At 34.2% G+C, this 15,859-nt stretch overlaps 1 protein-coding gene across 1 annotated transcript in view; it reads left to right on the top strand.

The window, feature by feature from the left end:
• The first annotated feature begins 8,634 nt into the window (after window positions 1–8,634).
• The window catches only part of LOC142339954 (uncharacterized), a 48,327-nt gene continuing 41,102 nt past the window's right edge, over window positions 8,635–15,859 (top strand). The window contains exons 1-2 of the mRNA XM_075390324.1: window positions 8,635–8,972; window positions 9,519–9,721. Coding sequence (XP_075246439.1) covers window positions 8,776–8,972; window positions 9,519–9,721 — 400 coding nt within the window. The 5' untranslated portion in view covers window positions 8,635–8,775. The remainder of the gene's footprint in view (window positions 8,973–9,518; window positions 9,722–15,859) is intronic.

Genomic DNA, 15,859 nt, shown 5'->3' with positions numbered 1-15,859 from the left:
AAAGAGAGAATGAAGTTTCTGATGCTGATTCTACACTTATTGTGAACTAATGTTTTTCTCTTTTCGAACCAAAAATAGGTAGAAATCTCAACAAATTTTTGTTTTTAATTACTGAAAAAGTGAAGTCATAACTATTTGTTCGACCCGGCCTTGTATTTAATACTGGATTTATCTTTTAGTAAACATAATTTAAATCTTAAAGCTAGTATGTTCAAATATCAAGAAGGTGCCACCCATGAGACTTTGTTTTTGCAGGAGGAAAACTATGCGAGAACGCAACTGTTCTTTTCATGGCTGATGGTTGGCCTACAATACGAACTAACTCAGTTTGCTTCCGTTTTGGTTCGAAATCTGTGTAGGTAATATAATATTCACTTGCAAGGCATATAAAAACCAAAGAATGTGACTGAACGTATTGAACTGAGCAGGAATGATTTGAAACCCGTCACTAATCAGAGAGGCGTTTAATCAAGGAGGCGTGAAAGAGGTTGTAAGACCGGAGATTCTTTTAACTCAAAATTTAGCAAAGCTCTCCGAACACATCGTGATTTTTCTGTAATTTTGAAATTTAACTGTCGGAATCAAACTGAGAACATTGTTTTTGAAAGCAAAAACTCTGCGTATCGATTTTGTTACGAAGTGGCCAACACGACAATTTGTCCAGGTTGACGTAAGTTTTAATTACGCAATGATATTGCATTTATGAAGTATTTTGAGGTTATCACGTTTGAGTCGAACAAAAGGTTTTGTATGATTAAAAGAAACGAAAACTTGGAAAAAACACCAATTAGGGACGAGCTAAGGAAAAAGCATCGATGATTACAATACGAATCAAGACTTTTAATCAAGAATGAACTGTTAACAGGAAGATTCAACTGTGATTAAGAACACCAAGTCCGTGAATTAACTATAGCAATGAAATATCTGATCATGTTTTTTACAAAAATCAAATGATTTGCACTTTTCTGAATGTGCCAATTTAGAGAACCGTGGAAGTAATCTCAGCGCCATTAAAGCTGTGTGCCGTTTTTTATTAGAGTACTGAAATAGCTGTTATAAACCTAATTCACAGTAGACTAATATTTTTTTGACGTATTAAATTATTTATGAAGTGGCCGTGGCCTGTAAGTCGAGTGCAACTACTAGCTTTTAGTGCAAAAACTCAACTAAAGTGTGTTTACTTTACGCGCAGTTTTTGCTTTTGTTCTGAAACTGATCATTTAACTAATAGTAATATGAAACAAATTTTGTTCTTACTCTTGTATTAGATGATACAAAACTCAGGTAGCTTTTTGACAATTGTAAGGTGTAACTGAACATTATATCATCAGAGAACTGCATTAAATTCTTATCGAAAAGGTCTTTAAACTACAAGCACACGTAGTTTTCGTGTTAAATTAATGAACATTGAAATTGGACGGTTACTTCTATGTCATTGACGAGAAAACCATGCACATTGGAAAATTAATGTGTTCTAATTTATAGAAATTGTGATTTGTGCTACTAATGAAACTCCCAAATAACGGGGTAAAACAAAAAATTCGAATAAAAAACTTTCGTATAATGATGCATCGGCTTCATTCATACATTCAAAAATTTATAAGAAATTCGCAGCAGTGCAGTTTTGTTATTAATGGAAGTTTTGTGACTATGACTTCTCCATAAATGTCGCATAACTATAAAATCAAAATTTTCCAGTTTATTGCACTTTCGAATTGAAGCATATGTTTTGCAATTTCCTTGGCACTTTTCAGCTTCTCTTTGAAAATTGGATTTTTTAGAACATTATTTTTATGAAAATTTTATTACATTGGATTTTCATAGACGAAAAAACAAAAAGTTGTAATTTTACAGCCTTTTGAGTTATGAAGTCATTCCGTGAGCTCTTGCTTAGTAGGAGGTATCGCATCTGTTGTAATAGCTATAGCAGTTGATTTGATACACAGACACACGGTTGTCATTACGCTCTAGAAGCAACCAAACAACTCGGCATAAACTTAGTGATTGAAAGCTCTACGAGAACGATAATCAGCATTAGAGAACCCAAGGTACGGCCAAACCCACTAATACTTTTGACATTTCGCATCGAAACCTGAAACGAAAGCACTTGCCTCGCCTTGGAAACGGAAACATTTGGCTTCTTCACATCTAGAAAAAATGAGGGAAACTTCTCATTCAATAATTTGCAAAACTATACGCCTAATTTCAATTTTAATTAAAGTTTAATACACTTCGTACCCTTTGGCTATCTAAATAATTAAGCAAGATCTTTGATGTTAAGGATATTTGTTGATTTGTTGAGCCGGTAGCCTACGAGTCACATTCACTTTTTTTTACATTTGATAGTATGGTAGTACAATCAGAACTGTGCAAAAAACTGCAATAACTCATCTGTCCAAAAAATCATCTATTAACAAATCCCAAATGAAATTTGACCCAAAATAGTCGTCCCTTTTGTGTTGCAGAACTACTTTCTCAAACTCCGGCTCTAATTAATGAGGCAGCAAAGGTAGTTGTGTTATAGCTTTTGACCACCTATTCCAATAGGTATAAGGGAATGACTTGTCAAAGAAGTAATGGTTTGTCTCACAAGTAATGTCACACAACACACAATTCTCACACAACACACAATTCTTCACACAACACACAATTTCACACAACACACAATTCTTTCATTCTGTACAGTTGCTTCTTGACCTTCATTTTTTAAACACTTTCTTATGCATTGCTAGTTTTAAACGTTAGCACAATAGTTCTTTTTAAGCAACAGATTCTGTAACATAGTTCTAATTGTAAATATCAATAATTGTAAATTACTCCTGTAAATATCCTCCTGTAATATATTCCAATCATGATGATGACTGCAGAAAAGTTTAATAGTTATTCAAAAGCGGATCTTTATAAAATTTATTGCGAACTTTATCAAAAATTAGAGGAGAAGGACAGTCTCATCGCCGAGCATGTGGTAACCGTGAGTGAATTCCTTAAAAAATCGACACAGGTAACAACTAATTCAGCTATTATAACACCAACGATTAACACAAGTGCAAAAAATGACGTTTTTATTCGAAAGTTTGAAACATTAGAGATCGAGGAGAAAACAGAAAATTTTTTAATTGGTAGTAGTATAATCAAACACCTGGCAAGAGATCGGACATTTCCTCAGGACTGCAGTATACATGCTTACCCAGGCTCGACAACAAAGGAGAAATTGCAATTATTACAGGGTTACGATCAAAAAAAGATGAAAACAGTTATTTTACAGGATGGGACCAATGCTATTCTAAAACAAAAAAGTGATCATTTAGAAACATTATTCTCAGATTACAAAGATCTTGTCTCTGCAATACAGGAAAAGTTCAGCCCAGAATCATTGGTATTGATGGAAGTGCCTCCTTTAAAAAAATTGCCGAAAAACGAACAGACAAACAACAAAATTTATGAATTCAATGAAAAACTGCGAGAGTATATTACACAAGAAAACACTGAAAAAATCAAAATACTTCCTGTGTGCAACATGTTGAGTCAAATGGCAAATTACAACGCTCTCTTTTACGATGACATACATTTTAATTTTCAGCAGGGAATTCCGTTTATTAAAAACGCAGTTTTAAGTCATTTTCTTTTAACTTCTTGTAATCTTGTTCGATTACAACCTTTGCAATATTCTCAAAGTGCATACGTGAGTAGGGCTAACACTTACAAACCATGGAGACAAACATATCGTTATACAAATGGATTTTAGCTGCAGTTTCTGTTGTTTTTAAGCTATTTGGCAACGTGTAATGATTTATAATCAGATATAACCAAAAATGGCAGGTATTCGACTCATAGTTATACTATGTGTACTACTCACATCCTCCGATAGTATTTCAGAATGTTTTTACAGTCTTCCTTATGCATCTCGAATACCTTCATTCAAAGGAATCTGTAACAGCAAACAATGTGCTTCACCATCCAAATTCAACTTTTCCTTTTTCTTGGTTGTTATATGGTATCTTCTACTAAAAAGTGGTGATATCGAAATAAACCCTGGACCAGTTCTGCCATATGCACTTATGATGAAAAAGTTAAAATTATTTGATTCCAGAATAAAAATTCTACATCAAAAAGCCAGAAGTTTAGCAGGACAACATCTGCTGTTGAAAGAACTCATTCAAGACATTGGTTACAACTGCATATATGCGTTTAGTGAAACATGGTTGTCACAAAACCATCCGGAAGAATTTTGGCATATAGATAAGCAAAACTTTGACTGTTTTCGAAAAGATCGCATCCAAACAACAAAAACAAAAGGTGGTGGTATTATCATGTACATTCCAAAATTATTAAAACCTCGTCTCCGCGATGATCTCAACTGCTTTCCGGATACAATTTTTGAAAGTTTATGGGTTGAGTTGAGCATACAAAAAAATAAATGCGTTTTGAATTTATCATACTGTCCGGAAAAAAAACTTGTTAAGATGTTTTTGGAAAAATTGGTCCTGGGAATTGATCTTGCTATGGCTGAAGGAAAATCTGTCATACTTGCTGGAGACTACAATTTAAACTATTTTGCAAAGCGCGACAGAAGTCTGCTGCAATCTGTAATTTCTCCATATGACCTTAAACCAACGAATAATGACACAGCTACAAGAATGATTAACTCTTCTTCAACACTTATCGATTATATCATAACAGACGATTTCGAAACTGGCATAGTAGCGGATACGATTTTGAAAACTGATCATTTTGCAACAATCACAGTTCTTAAATCTGTGATGCTAAAATCAAAAACAACAAAGAAAAAGTTTTTTGACAAAAAAAAATATTCAGCCATAGCATTCCAAAATTTTATTAAAAATTCAGACTGGAGACACTTTTACGGTGCAGTGACAGGAGATATGATGTTATTAGAATTTCAAAGAATTATTGAAAGAGCATTAGCACTACATGCTCTAATTAAAACCTGTTATATTAGAACAGATAAACCAAAATTCTTGCTTCAAGAAAAATGGTTATGTGAGGAAACAAAAAGACAGTTTTCAAGAATTAGCGATGATGAAACTAAAAATGATTTAATCCGTCAAAAAGAAAAACAACTTCTTTCAAGTTTTATGGAGTTAAACAGTGAAAAAGCCAGATGGAAATTCATTCAAGATCTTCGTAATAAAGAAAAGACTCAAGCAAGAATTCAATCTTTATTAAACAGTTTTGGTGATAAGATAACAAAGCCCATGGAAATCGCAAATCTTCTAAATTACAAATTTTCGACTTTGGGAGAGTTTATTGGCTTGCAACAAACAAACCACATTCCTCCTAAAACTGCTCCGAGAAAGTGTTTAAATTTCCGATATATAACAACCAAGGAAACAAATGTGCTCATAGATTCTTTGAATACAAGTAAACCAGTCGGTCCTTCAAAAATACCAGCTTGGGCAATAAAAGATGCTAAAGCAGCGCTAGCGGAACCACTATGTTATCTCATTAATCAATTCATTACAGAAGGAAAATTTCCAGAAGATCTTAAAAAAGCTTGTGTAACTCCACTCTTCAAAAAAGGGAATCCCGAAGACCCACTCAATTATAGACCTATTTCTGTCACTTCTGCTTTGTCAAAAATTTTTGAAAAGGCGTTCAGTTCACAAATCACAAGTTTCCTCGAAAGAGAGCAATTATTGTCGGCTAGTCAATTTGGTTATAGAAAACAAATTTCAACAATTGATGCTATCCTGAAATCGACAGAACAAATAAGATTAGAACTCAACAAGAAAAAAAATGTTACAGGGGCGTTTTTAGATCTTTCAAAGGCTTTTGATTCTATAAACCACAAAATACTGTTACGGAGACTAGAAAATATAGGTTTCGATGAACATGCTACCAATTTAGTAGAGAATTATTTGAGTAAAAGAACGCAAAGAGTTGTTCTGAATGGAATTGAATCGGACTGGATAAATTTGAAGAGAGGAGTTCCACAAGGTACTATTTTAGGACCTCTATTATTTAACATTTACGTCAACGATTTAGCAAAGATTGTTGAAGAGGATTGCACGGTTGTACAGTACGCAGACGACACTTTTCTTTTTACATCCGACACTGATGAAATATCGGCAAAAACAAAACTTGAACATAACATCTCAAAAATTATTGATTTTTTTGCAAAGTCCCAGTTAGTAGTGAACAAACAAAAAACAGAATATATTGTGTTCAGCACCAGGAAGAGGTTAACAAATACTGTTCTGAATGTTGACAATGAAAGAATAGCAGAATCAAATAGTGTGAAGTATCTTGGCGTAATTATAGACAGCAAACTAAAATTTGATGGAGAAGTGAAAAAGATTCTTCAGAGAATGGCTTGTGGAATAAAAGTTTTGAATACACTAAGTAAAAGTTTACCACAGAAAACGAAAGTCTTATTACTTAATGCAATAGTAATAAGTCATCTACATTATTCCGCTCTAATTCTGATAGGGTTGCAAAAGTCATTACTCACAACTTTAGAAAAACAATTGAATTGGGGAATAAAATCCATTTTTAATAGGAGAAAATACGATCGGTCTACAGATCTCAAACTTCGCAACAAAATACTACCAGTTTCTTTTCTCTTGAAATATCGTTGCTCAAAATATTTTATTCGCTTACTCAGCAACGATCTTCCAGCGTATAAAATTGAACCTCTCTCTACCATGAGAATAAAACAACATGACAGGTCAAAAAAAGTAACTTTCGATATAAGAAAGAACAATAAGTTTTTAACTGATTCTTTTATTGCACAAGCCATTCCAATTTATAATAGTCTGCCTTCTAATATTAGACTGAAAACAACATCGAAAGCTTCCTTAAAAAAACAACTGAAAGAATATTTTTGGAAAGAATTTTTGAAGGACCCAAAAGTAACTGATTTTAAAGATGATATTGAGAGCATTAGATTTTAATTTTAATTTTTAATCTTCACGATGTACATATAAAATTGTGAGAACATTTTATGTTCGCATTTTAGGCCATTTTTTAATAATGTAAGGTCAAATTTTTAGTTAAGTAATTTAATGATTTTATAATTTTACATAATGTTATATTCTTAACTTTACATTGCCTCTTTTACCATTTGCTTTTTATACTTATGTGTACCAGAGGAAATTAACAATGTTCTTTTTTTTTTTTTTGTTTGGCCACTTCTGATGAAAACTGCTCTGATAAATCAAGAATTTTTTTAATGAAAAAGTTGAAAACAGCTTTCAAAAACAATGAACTGATTTGAAAATCTGTGCTTTTCTGAAAGAAGGAGAATCTTAAAGAAGAAGAAGATCAACTTCTTATCAGTTAATAAGACGAAAAGACAAACGCTTTTCATATATAAAAATTATGGAGATTTTGAAAAAATATCGTAGAAATATTTTTTTGGGTCTTTCCAATTATAGCCCCCCCCCCCGGTGAAATTATTGCCCCCCATTATGGTATAATTACCATGATTGGAGGGGGGGGGGGGCTATAGGTTATCTGATCACTAAGCTGGGGGAGGGGCTATAATGGGAAAGAACCATTTTTTAAATCTCTTAAGACTTCTAGCACCCAAAGATATAGTCATTGGACGCTTGATTTCAGAAACATCAGATCTAGACTAACAGCAACATTTAAAACCATTAAAGACAGTAAAACATGATTGGTTTGTTGGTTTTGTTCTTTGTTTTTTCTTTGCACTGTGCTAGGTCAAAAAAGTAACGTGAAATGTTACGGTTTTTGGTGTTTATAGTGATTGGAGTATCACAATAGAACCCAGTTAATTTCTTTAAATCGAATTTTCTCTCATCTTTGATATGCAAAAATTTTGGGTTTAACAAATTTTATGAAATATATTTTGTAGAGTCGCCACTGGTTAAAGAGATTAAATCCTTATTGATCTTCCTGGGATGAAGATTTTGATTGGGTAGCAACCCCCCTTGCCCAGGAGAAGCCACATTAAAGAGCGGAATTCAACGATTCCACTATACAAGATGCCAAGTTGACATAATCAAGAACTAGTCTTAACTAAAATAACCAAATTTCGATGCAAAATATTTGTTTGTAATTTTGTTGGAGTACTCCTCTTAGAGGATGGCAAAGTCATTAACTTAGCACAACAGCTATGTACTGTTTTGTTGGACTATTGATAAGCCTTGTACATAGGTGGTCTAACCAGATTTACCTACTGCTTTTCGATAATCCAGACATTGATGATAGAGAAGCTCATTAATCTTTTTACTCGATCTATCGTTTTGCTCGAAAAGCACTTGTCTAATAAACAAAGAGCATCGAGGGCAAAAGATCACGCAATCGGGGCACATTAACTTAGTCCAGTACTTTATCTAATTAATAGAAATGCACTTCCAAAATGTTCGCAGTGAATTTGTGTTTTTACTGCGCATTGGTCTAAGTTACCCTTATTTGACCTCCTAAGACTATATTTCTTTCCTAGCTAGTCTTAGTACAATGCTCTACTCAGTTACCCTCTCACACAATTAGAATTCCCCCGGGCTACCAAGAATTAGGTTCTAACATGTTATTAAAAACGGATGAGTAAAGACCGCCAATTGCTGTCTATCATAATCACTCCTGTTCGCTAATGCTCCGGTCCTATGAGGTACACTATATATGCGAGTCACTTGACATTTGGGTAGATAGCCTGGGAGATTCTGACCGCAAATTTCATGGCCGGAAGTTGATTTTAAAAAATCTCTCTGCATTGCGACGCACCAGTTTGATTGACCATCAATTGAGAAAAGGAACGATAATTAATTAAAACTGGAGGAATCGCGTCAGATGACTAAGAAACAAATGAGAAAGAAGAGAAAGTTCCTTATTATTGCCACTGCTTTTCTCTTTCTGGCTTTTGTGGCGGCTTGCCTCAGCCATGTGCCCATGATGATAACTGCGTCGTGGCCCAATGGCTACGTGTGCTGGGTCTCTGGGTTGCATGTGCCAAAATGGAGGACACAAACAATCTTTCGGCTTCAGAAGTTAGGTTCTTTTCGGTTTTTGCGAAGTTTAATCTTCCCTGGTTTAGCCGTCAACTTATTTGAAAGCATGTGAAAGTCTATTGAAGTGGAATTATCTTTACGCGCAAAAGTTGTCGACAAAAACGTTACAATTAGTTTCGAATTCCATCAGCTGGCTGTCCCAAGTTTAGACCTCGGCTTGTGAAAAGACTCGAAAATTCGAAGGGGGGTCTTTTATTGACTATAATTGTACAGTCCAGGTTCCTACTTATAGAAGAGGAAAAAGTCTTTTTATGGGTCGAGCAAAAGTCTTTTCATAAGCCTGCTTTTTGCAATCCTGGATTTTTAAAATTTTTTTTGATGCTTCTGTACACACTGAAGCAGCAAATGCAGCAAGACTAAACAGTCTTCGTAAGCGGAGGCCTAAACCTGGGTCTGAAAAATTTTCAAACCATGCTTTACATTTCTGTGCGTGTGCGCTATTTGGCGCAGTTTAATAATCCTAGTGAAACTAGTGAAATTTCAAAATTGTTTTCTTCACATTACAGATCTGTTGTTGCGTTTCAGGGTGGTTCTTCGGCAAGAACACACCTCTGCAATCAGATGTGAAGAAATTCAAGATGATCAACATATCGGCAGGTGTCATATTGTCTTTAGGAGCTATAGCTGCCCTTCTGCTGGCTATATTCATCCTTTTGCATATTACGAAATGTTTGAAGATGAAAAAGAAGAAAGGAAAATCTTAAACTTATGCGGTGCTATATGTACAGGTAAGGCCTATTAACTTGATTACGCGAGACAGACCTAGTGCAGACCTCGTCTTATGAAAAACTCGAAATCTATACTGTGAATGGAATGAGCCTATGTCCAGATCGTTGCAGACTGTAAGTTCCTATGTCCAGACTTTAGTGCGTTCACCAGACTGGTACAATTGAAGGGTACAAAATTTGGAAAGCAAATTTGGAAACGTTTAATAATTAATTCAGTGACTCTGATTTTTTTGTACAGTTTTCTGATTTGACCGTCGTTTCTTGTCTGGCAGATTTGATTTTGTCGAAACAAAAAAGATAAGTTTATAAGGCCTCAGAATACTAAGTTGCTCTGTAATTCTTGTGCATTAATAATCTCTAATCAGAAATTTTCATTAGAAAATGCTTTTACTCAAAATGCTTTTACTCAAAATTCTTATTTCTTTTTATAAACATCTGTAAATTAAGTAACCTAAGTAACGGCATTTTGATTGTGAAACATTCATTCACTTTTTAAATTAAGACGTCTTTTTGTATTTGACGTGCAAATGTTATTGTTTCCGAAATTTCGCCCGATGTTAACCTGTTGCCATTACAGGTTATCCAATAATGGTTATCCGATTAAAAAAATTTCTCGGCAAACTATTATGACGGTACATTTATGTTTCCTACGCATAGTTTTTGTGATAACGAGTAAAAATCTAGACCGCATTTATTCGACGTTGATTGTTAATAGCTCTCAAACGAAGTTTGTAGCAATTAAATTAGTCCCTTTTTTAATGCAATTTTTCGCTTGACCGATTTTTCATCTGACCCATTTGACTTTTTGTCCTCAAAAACGTGATAAACAGGTAGCGCCCAGCAGGCATTTAGTGCGCTTAGAGCCGTTCAGCTCACTAGTTTCCAAGTAAACGATTCACAGAAACTGCTTTGGAGATTTGTACTTATGCTGTGAAGGGCGGCTTTTAGAGGTTGACCCTCACAACAGCCCTCATCAGCCCCCTCTCGCTTCACACCACCCCCACTTCTACTCCCAATACCCACCCCTGCCCATCAGCCCCCTCGGGGCAGCATCACGCCCACCCGAGCTGCGCTCACCTCACGCCCCTTCAATTAAGCTAAAGCTAGCCTCACTAAATCGTGGCTAGCTACTGGCAAAGCCAACCGCTCGCCGGTCGTTTGACAGCAATTCGCCCGACGTTAGTCAATTATGTTATATTTTTGAAGCATTGTGGACCCAATTTTAAAAATTGCCTGGAAAACTTCGATTGCATGCATGTTGCAGCCAAAATTTGAATCTGAAAACATACAGATTTTCGGAAATTTTATATTTAATACGCCGAACTAAAAAGGTTCATCAAAAAGTTTTGTGATTTAAAATCAACTTGGCTAACTTGCAAAAAGCATCGTTTGAAATCAGTTGCGTTCTTATTCATGAATAAATTTAATTTTTTGTGTTTCTGGCGTAAAACAATGATCATCTTCGCGTTGGAAACTAAGATCTCAGTCCTGCTGAGAAAATACGTAAAACTCTTAATTATTTCGTGAAAAAACTTTTTGAAATAGACAAACAAATCGTTTCTCTGACTAACAAAGGTACCAATTTGGAAACCTTGGTCATTTAATTGGAGCGCTACAAATTCAAAGATAACACTATAAAAAATTACCCCTTTTATAGCACGGCAAATATAACATATTGGCCTCAAATTTATCGGGCTTCAACAAATGTTTTAGTTAATTAATAAGTTTAAATGAAGCAAATGAAGAGTGTTTTCATCTGAGTAATTTGAAAACTTATGCCTCCCCGGCAGTTATTGTTGAGTTTTTTTTGCTGAGAAATTGATTCATATAATGGTCGACCAAAGCTAGTCAATTTTCGGAAAACCATTTGTTAGTATATTTGTATATTTCAAAGGTAGAGTTTCACAAGATTATTTCGAAATTCAGTAGCGTTTTAAGAATTGCCTTCGGTAACCACGATCTACAATTTTAAGGTAAAATTGTTTCTGAAAGGATGTTTGGCGTTTCTAACAGACTGTTGACCATAACGAAACTATTGAAGATCTGGAATCCCGGGAAATCAATTTTTATTCTATTTAGTGCAACCAAATCAAGAACACAAAAGCGGTGATAACTGTGGTGACATTGCTCATTTGGGATCAACAACTGCTGTGAAAAAAAACTTAAAATGAAAAATTCTATCCACTTATTAAAAAGAAACACGTTGAGAAATCTGGACGCGGTATATCTATTTTGTCGACATTGGTTTCTTTTGTAGCATTTTTAACCACAAGAAACCTTCTCAAAAATCTGGCTATAGCTTTCGTTTTTTTTTATAAATGTGCAATCCTCAGGATCTTATCATGACCATCTTTGTTGTCATGTAGAAACCCTAGCGACCAAACGAGCTGTAATCGAGTTAATTGAAGCCTGATTCACTGATAACTATGAACCATTGATAGCGAAAACTAGAAAAAAAACAAAGAAATGAAAAGTACATTTGTTAATAAAAAAATATTTGAAAATGTTCTTTTTGCGTCGAGGAATAAAAGTTTTTTTCGCGTCGAGGAAAACGTTTTATTTAGGGTCACTTTAACGTTGGTATCTTATTTGCGTACCACCATCAGTACAAGAAAACAATCAGGTCACTCCAATTTCGAACTACAGAACACTAGATCCTCAAGGTTAATCAAATTGACTTGAAAAAGTCTCAATCATATGTTATCAAAACGATTCAATAATGTAGAAACCTTAAAATTGACTTTTAGCATTTATTAAGCTTTGCTAGTGGAAGTGCGTTCCACCGTTTTATCCTTTAAAATGGATAAATTTTACTTTTGCCGTAGTTTTCAATCTTTAATAGATAATAAGAAACTAAACTTTTCTATTTTTCGCCAATATAATTAGTCAAGCTGAAAAAAACAAAATCTTTAAAGTTCATGGTGTGAATAAAGCTGCATCATATTACAATTTTTGATGAGGCAAGTCCAGATGAGCGGAAAACTCTGTAAATTATAATTTTTTGAAGAACAGTTCAGAAAGTTTTAGTTAAAAAAAGAAATTGTGCTCATAGAATGCTCGCCATATATACTAACGATGATAACGAAATCCGTAGCAAACGAAATTTGCTTTCACGCCTAGTAACCCAAACTTTACTGGGAAAATGTAAGACAGATTTATCAATTACCCAAAAGAACTTTCACTTTTCAGCTGGAGACTACTGAATAATCAACAATAAATAATCTTTTTTAAACAAGAACTCAACTTTTAGTGATTGGATTAGTAACGAATTTTTAGTTATTTCGGCGTGAGTCTTTACTATTTGTTTGGTTAAATTGATAAATAAGAGCATACAAGAATGCTGTTTTAGTCTGTCTTAAAACTGCTGAAATAATATCTGTGCACAAAAAGGAGTTTCTAAGGACCCCTCAAATTATTAAACAATTATCCTGTTGCCATCCCTAAGCAAGGTAATTGAAAAAGCTTTGTACCACAAAATGCTTGATTTCATTTAAAAAAACTTATTTCATCTGAGCTATTCGGCTTTGGGCTACACGTTCACGCACACAACTCCACATTATCAGTTTAGAAAATGTTGAACAGTTTGATAGATACACAAAGTATGGGTTTGGTCGATTTCATTGCCTTTCAAAAGCCGTTGGTCACAACCGATTGTGTAATTCTTCTAAAAAACAAGAAAAAAGGGCCTTGTGGAAAAATTATTAAATTAATGCTTCTTTTCTCTCAGTTAAAAAACAACTTGTAGTGCACGCATCGAAAAAAAATCCGATAAAGGAAATTAGTACAAGTTTTTCGCAATGATCAACTTTGTGCCAATTGCTCTTTCTCTCTCTCTCTCTCTCTCTCTCACTCTCTCTCTCTCTCTCTCTCTCTCTCTTTTACCTTGGCTCCACCTTACAAGTTGTTGCAAAAGATCAAATTAATGCCTTTTGCAGATGATACCACGAATTTAACACAAGGTGGAAATCCAACAGATTGAAAAAGCACAAAAATTTTTTGAAAAAAGAATAAAAATTGATGTAGTTATGAATAAAAATTGATTTTAGTTATTTCGGCGTGAGTCTTTACTATTTGTTTGGTTAAATTGATAAATAAGAGCATACAAGAATGCTGTTTTAGTCTGTCTTAAAACTGCTGAAATAATATCTGTGCACAAAAAGGAGTTTCTAAGGACCCCTCAAATTATTAAACAATTATCCTGTTGCCATCCCTAAGCAAGGTAATTGAAAAAGCTTTGTACCACAAAATGCTTGATTTCATTTAAAAAAACTTATTTCATCTGAGCTATTCGGCTTTGGGCTACACGTTCACGCACACAACTCCACATTATCAGTTTAGAAAATGTTGAACAGTTTGATAGATACACAAAGTATGGGTTTGGTCGATTTCATTGCCTTTCAAAAGCCGTTGGTCACAACCGATTGTGTAATTCTTCTAAAAAACAAGAAAAAAGGGCCTTGTGGAAAAATTATTAAATTAATGCTTCTTTTCTCTCAGTTAAAAAACAACTTGTAGTGCACGCATCGAAAAAAAATCCGATAAAGGAAATTAGTACAAGTTTTTCGCAATGATCAACTTTGTGCCAATTGCTCTTTCTCTCTCTCTCTCTCTCTCTCACTCTCTCTCTCTCTCTCTCTCTCTCTCTCTCTCTCTCTCTTTTACCTTGGCTCCACCTTACAAGTTGTTGCAAAAGATCAAATTAATGCCTTTTGCAGATGATACCACGAATTTAACACAAGGTGGAAATCCAACAGATTGAAAAAGCACAAAAATTTTTTGAAAAAAGAATAAAAATTGATGTAGTTATGAATAAAAATTGATTTTAGTTATTTCGGCGTGAGTCTTTACTATTTGTTTGGTTAAATTGATAAATAAGAGCATACAAGAATGCTGTTTTAGTCTGTCTTAAAACTGCTGAAATAATATCTGTGCACAAAAAGGAGTTTCTAAGGACCCCTCAAATTATTAAACAATTATCCTGTTGCCATCCCTAAGCAAGGTAATTGAAAAAGCTTTGTACCACAAAATGCTTGATTTCATTTAAAAAAACTTATTTCATCTGAGCTATTCGGCTTTGGGCTACACGTTCACGCACACAACTCCACATTATCAGTTTAGAAAATGTTGAACAGTTTGATAGATACACAAAGTATGGGTTTGGTCGATTTCATTGCCTTTCAAAAGCCGTTGGTCACAACCGATTGTGTAATTCTTCTAAAAAACAAGAAAAAACGGCCTTGTGGAAAAATTATTAAATTAATGCTTCTTTTCTCTCAGTTAAAAAACAACTTGTAGTGCACGCATCGAAAAAAAATCCGATAAAGGAAATTAGTACAAGTTTTTCGCAATGATCAACTTTGTGCCAATTGCTCTTTCTCTCTCTCTCTCTCTCTCTCTCTCTCTCTCTTTTACCTTGGCTCCACCTTACAAGTTGTTGCAAAAGATCAAATTAATGCCTTTTGCAGATGATACCACGAATTTAACACAAGGTGGAAATCCAACAGATTGAAAAAGCACAAAAATTTTTTGAAAAAAGAATAAAAATTGATGTATGAGAAAAAAACTTGGGATTATATGTAAGCTATATGTTAAAGTTTGGGCTTTTGCATAAAAGTACAAAAGGTACAAACATTTGCTGCCAGCTGAAGCGCTTAAAAAGTAGTTTCATCGATCAGTAGTTTAACTGAGTTAAGCTACTAATAACACCAGCGAGCCACCCATTACAATAGAACAATATAACATCACTTGGTTAGTTTTCGACAGTGTTGTCATAATTTATTTCTATAAACATCTGTAAATTGAGTAACATAAGTAACGGCATATTCATTTTGAAACATCCATTCACTTTATAAATTGAGGTTTCTTTCTGAATTTGACGTGCAAATGTTATTGTTTCCAAAACTGGGCTTAAGATGCTGTTTTGGTTGCCATTACAGGTTATCCAATAATGGTTATCTCACAAAAACAAATGGACGCCAAATTATTAAAATGGGACATTCATGTTTTCTACGCGTTGTTTTTGCAATAACAAGTACAAATGGATAGGGCTTTTGTTCAACGTTTCTTGTTAACTGCTCGCAAACGAAGTTTGCAGCAATTGTATTGTTCCTGTCGGTTTTCGCTTGACTGATTTTTCAT

The sequence above is a fragment of the Convolutriloba macropyga genome, chromosome 5 (assembly GCF_964194025.1).
Source record: "Convolutriloba macropyga chromosome 5, txConMacr16.3, whole genome shotgun sequence".
Lineage (NCBI taxonomy): Eukaryota > Metazoa > Xenacoelomorpha > Acoela > Convolutidae > Convolutriloba > Convolutriloba macropyga.
Note: the sequence above shows the minus strand (reverse complement) of the source record. Positions and strands in the feature narration are given on the sequence as shown.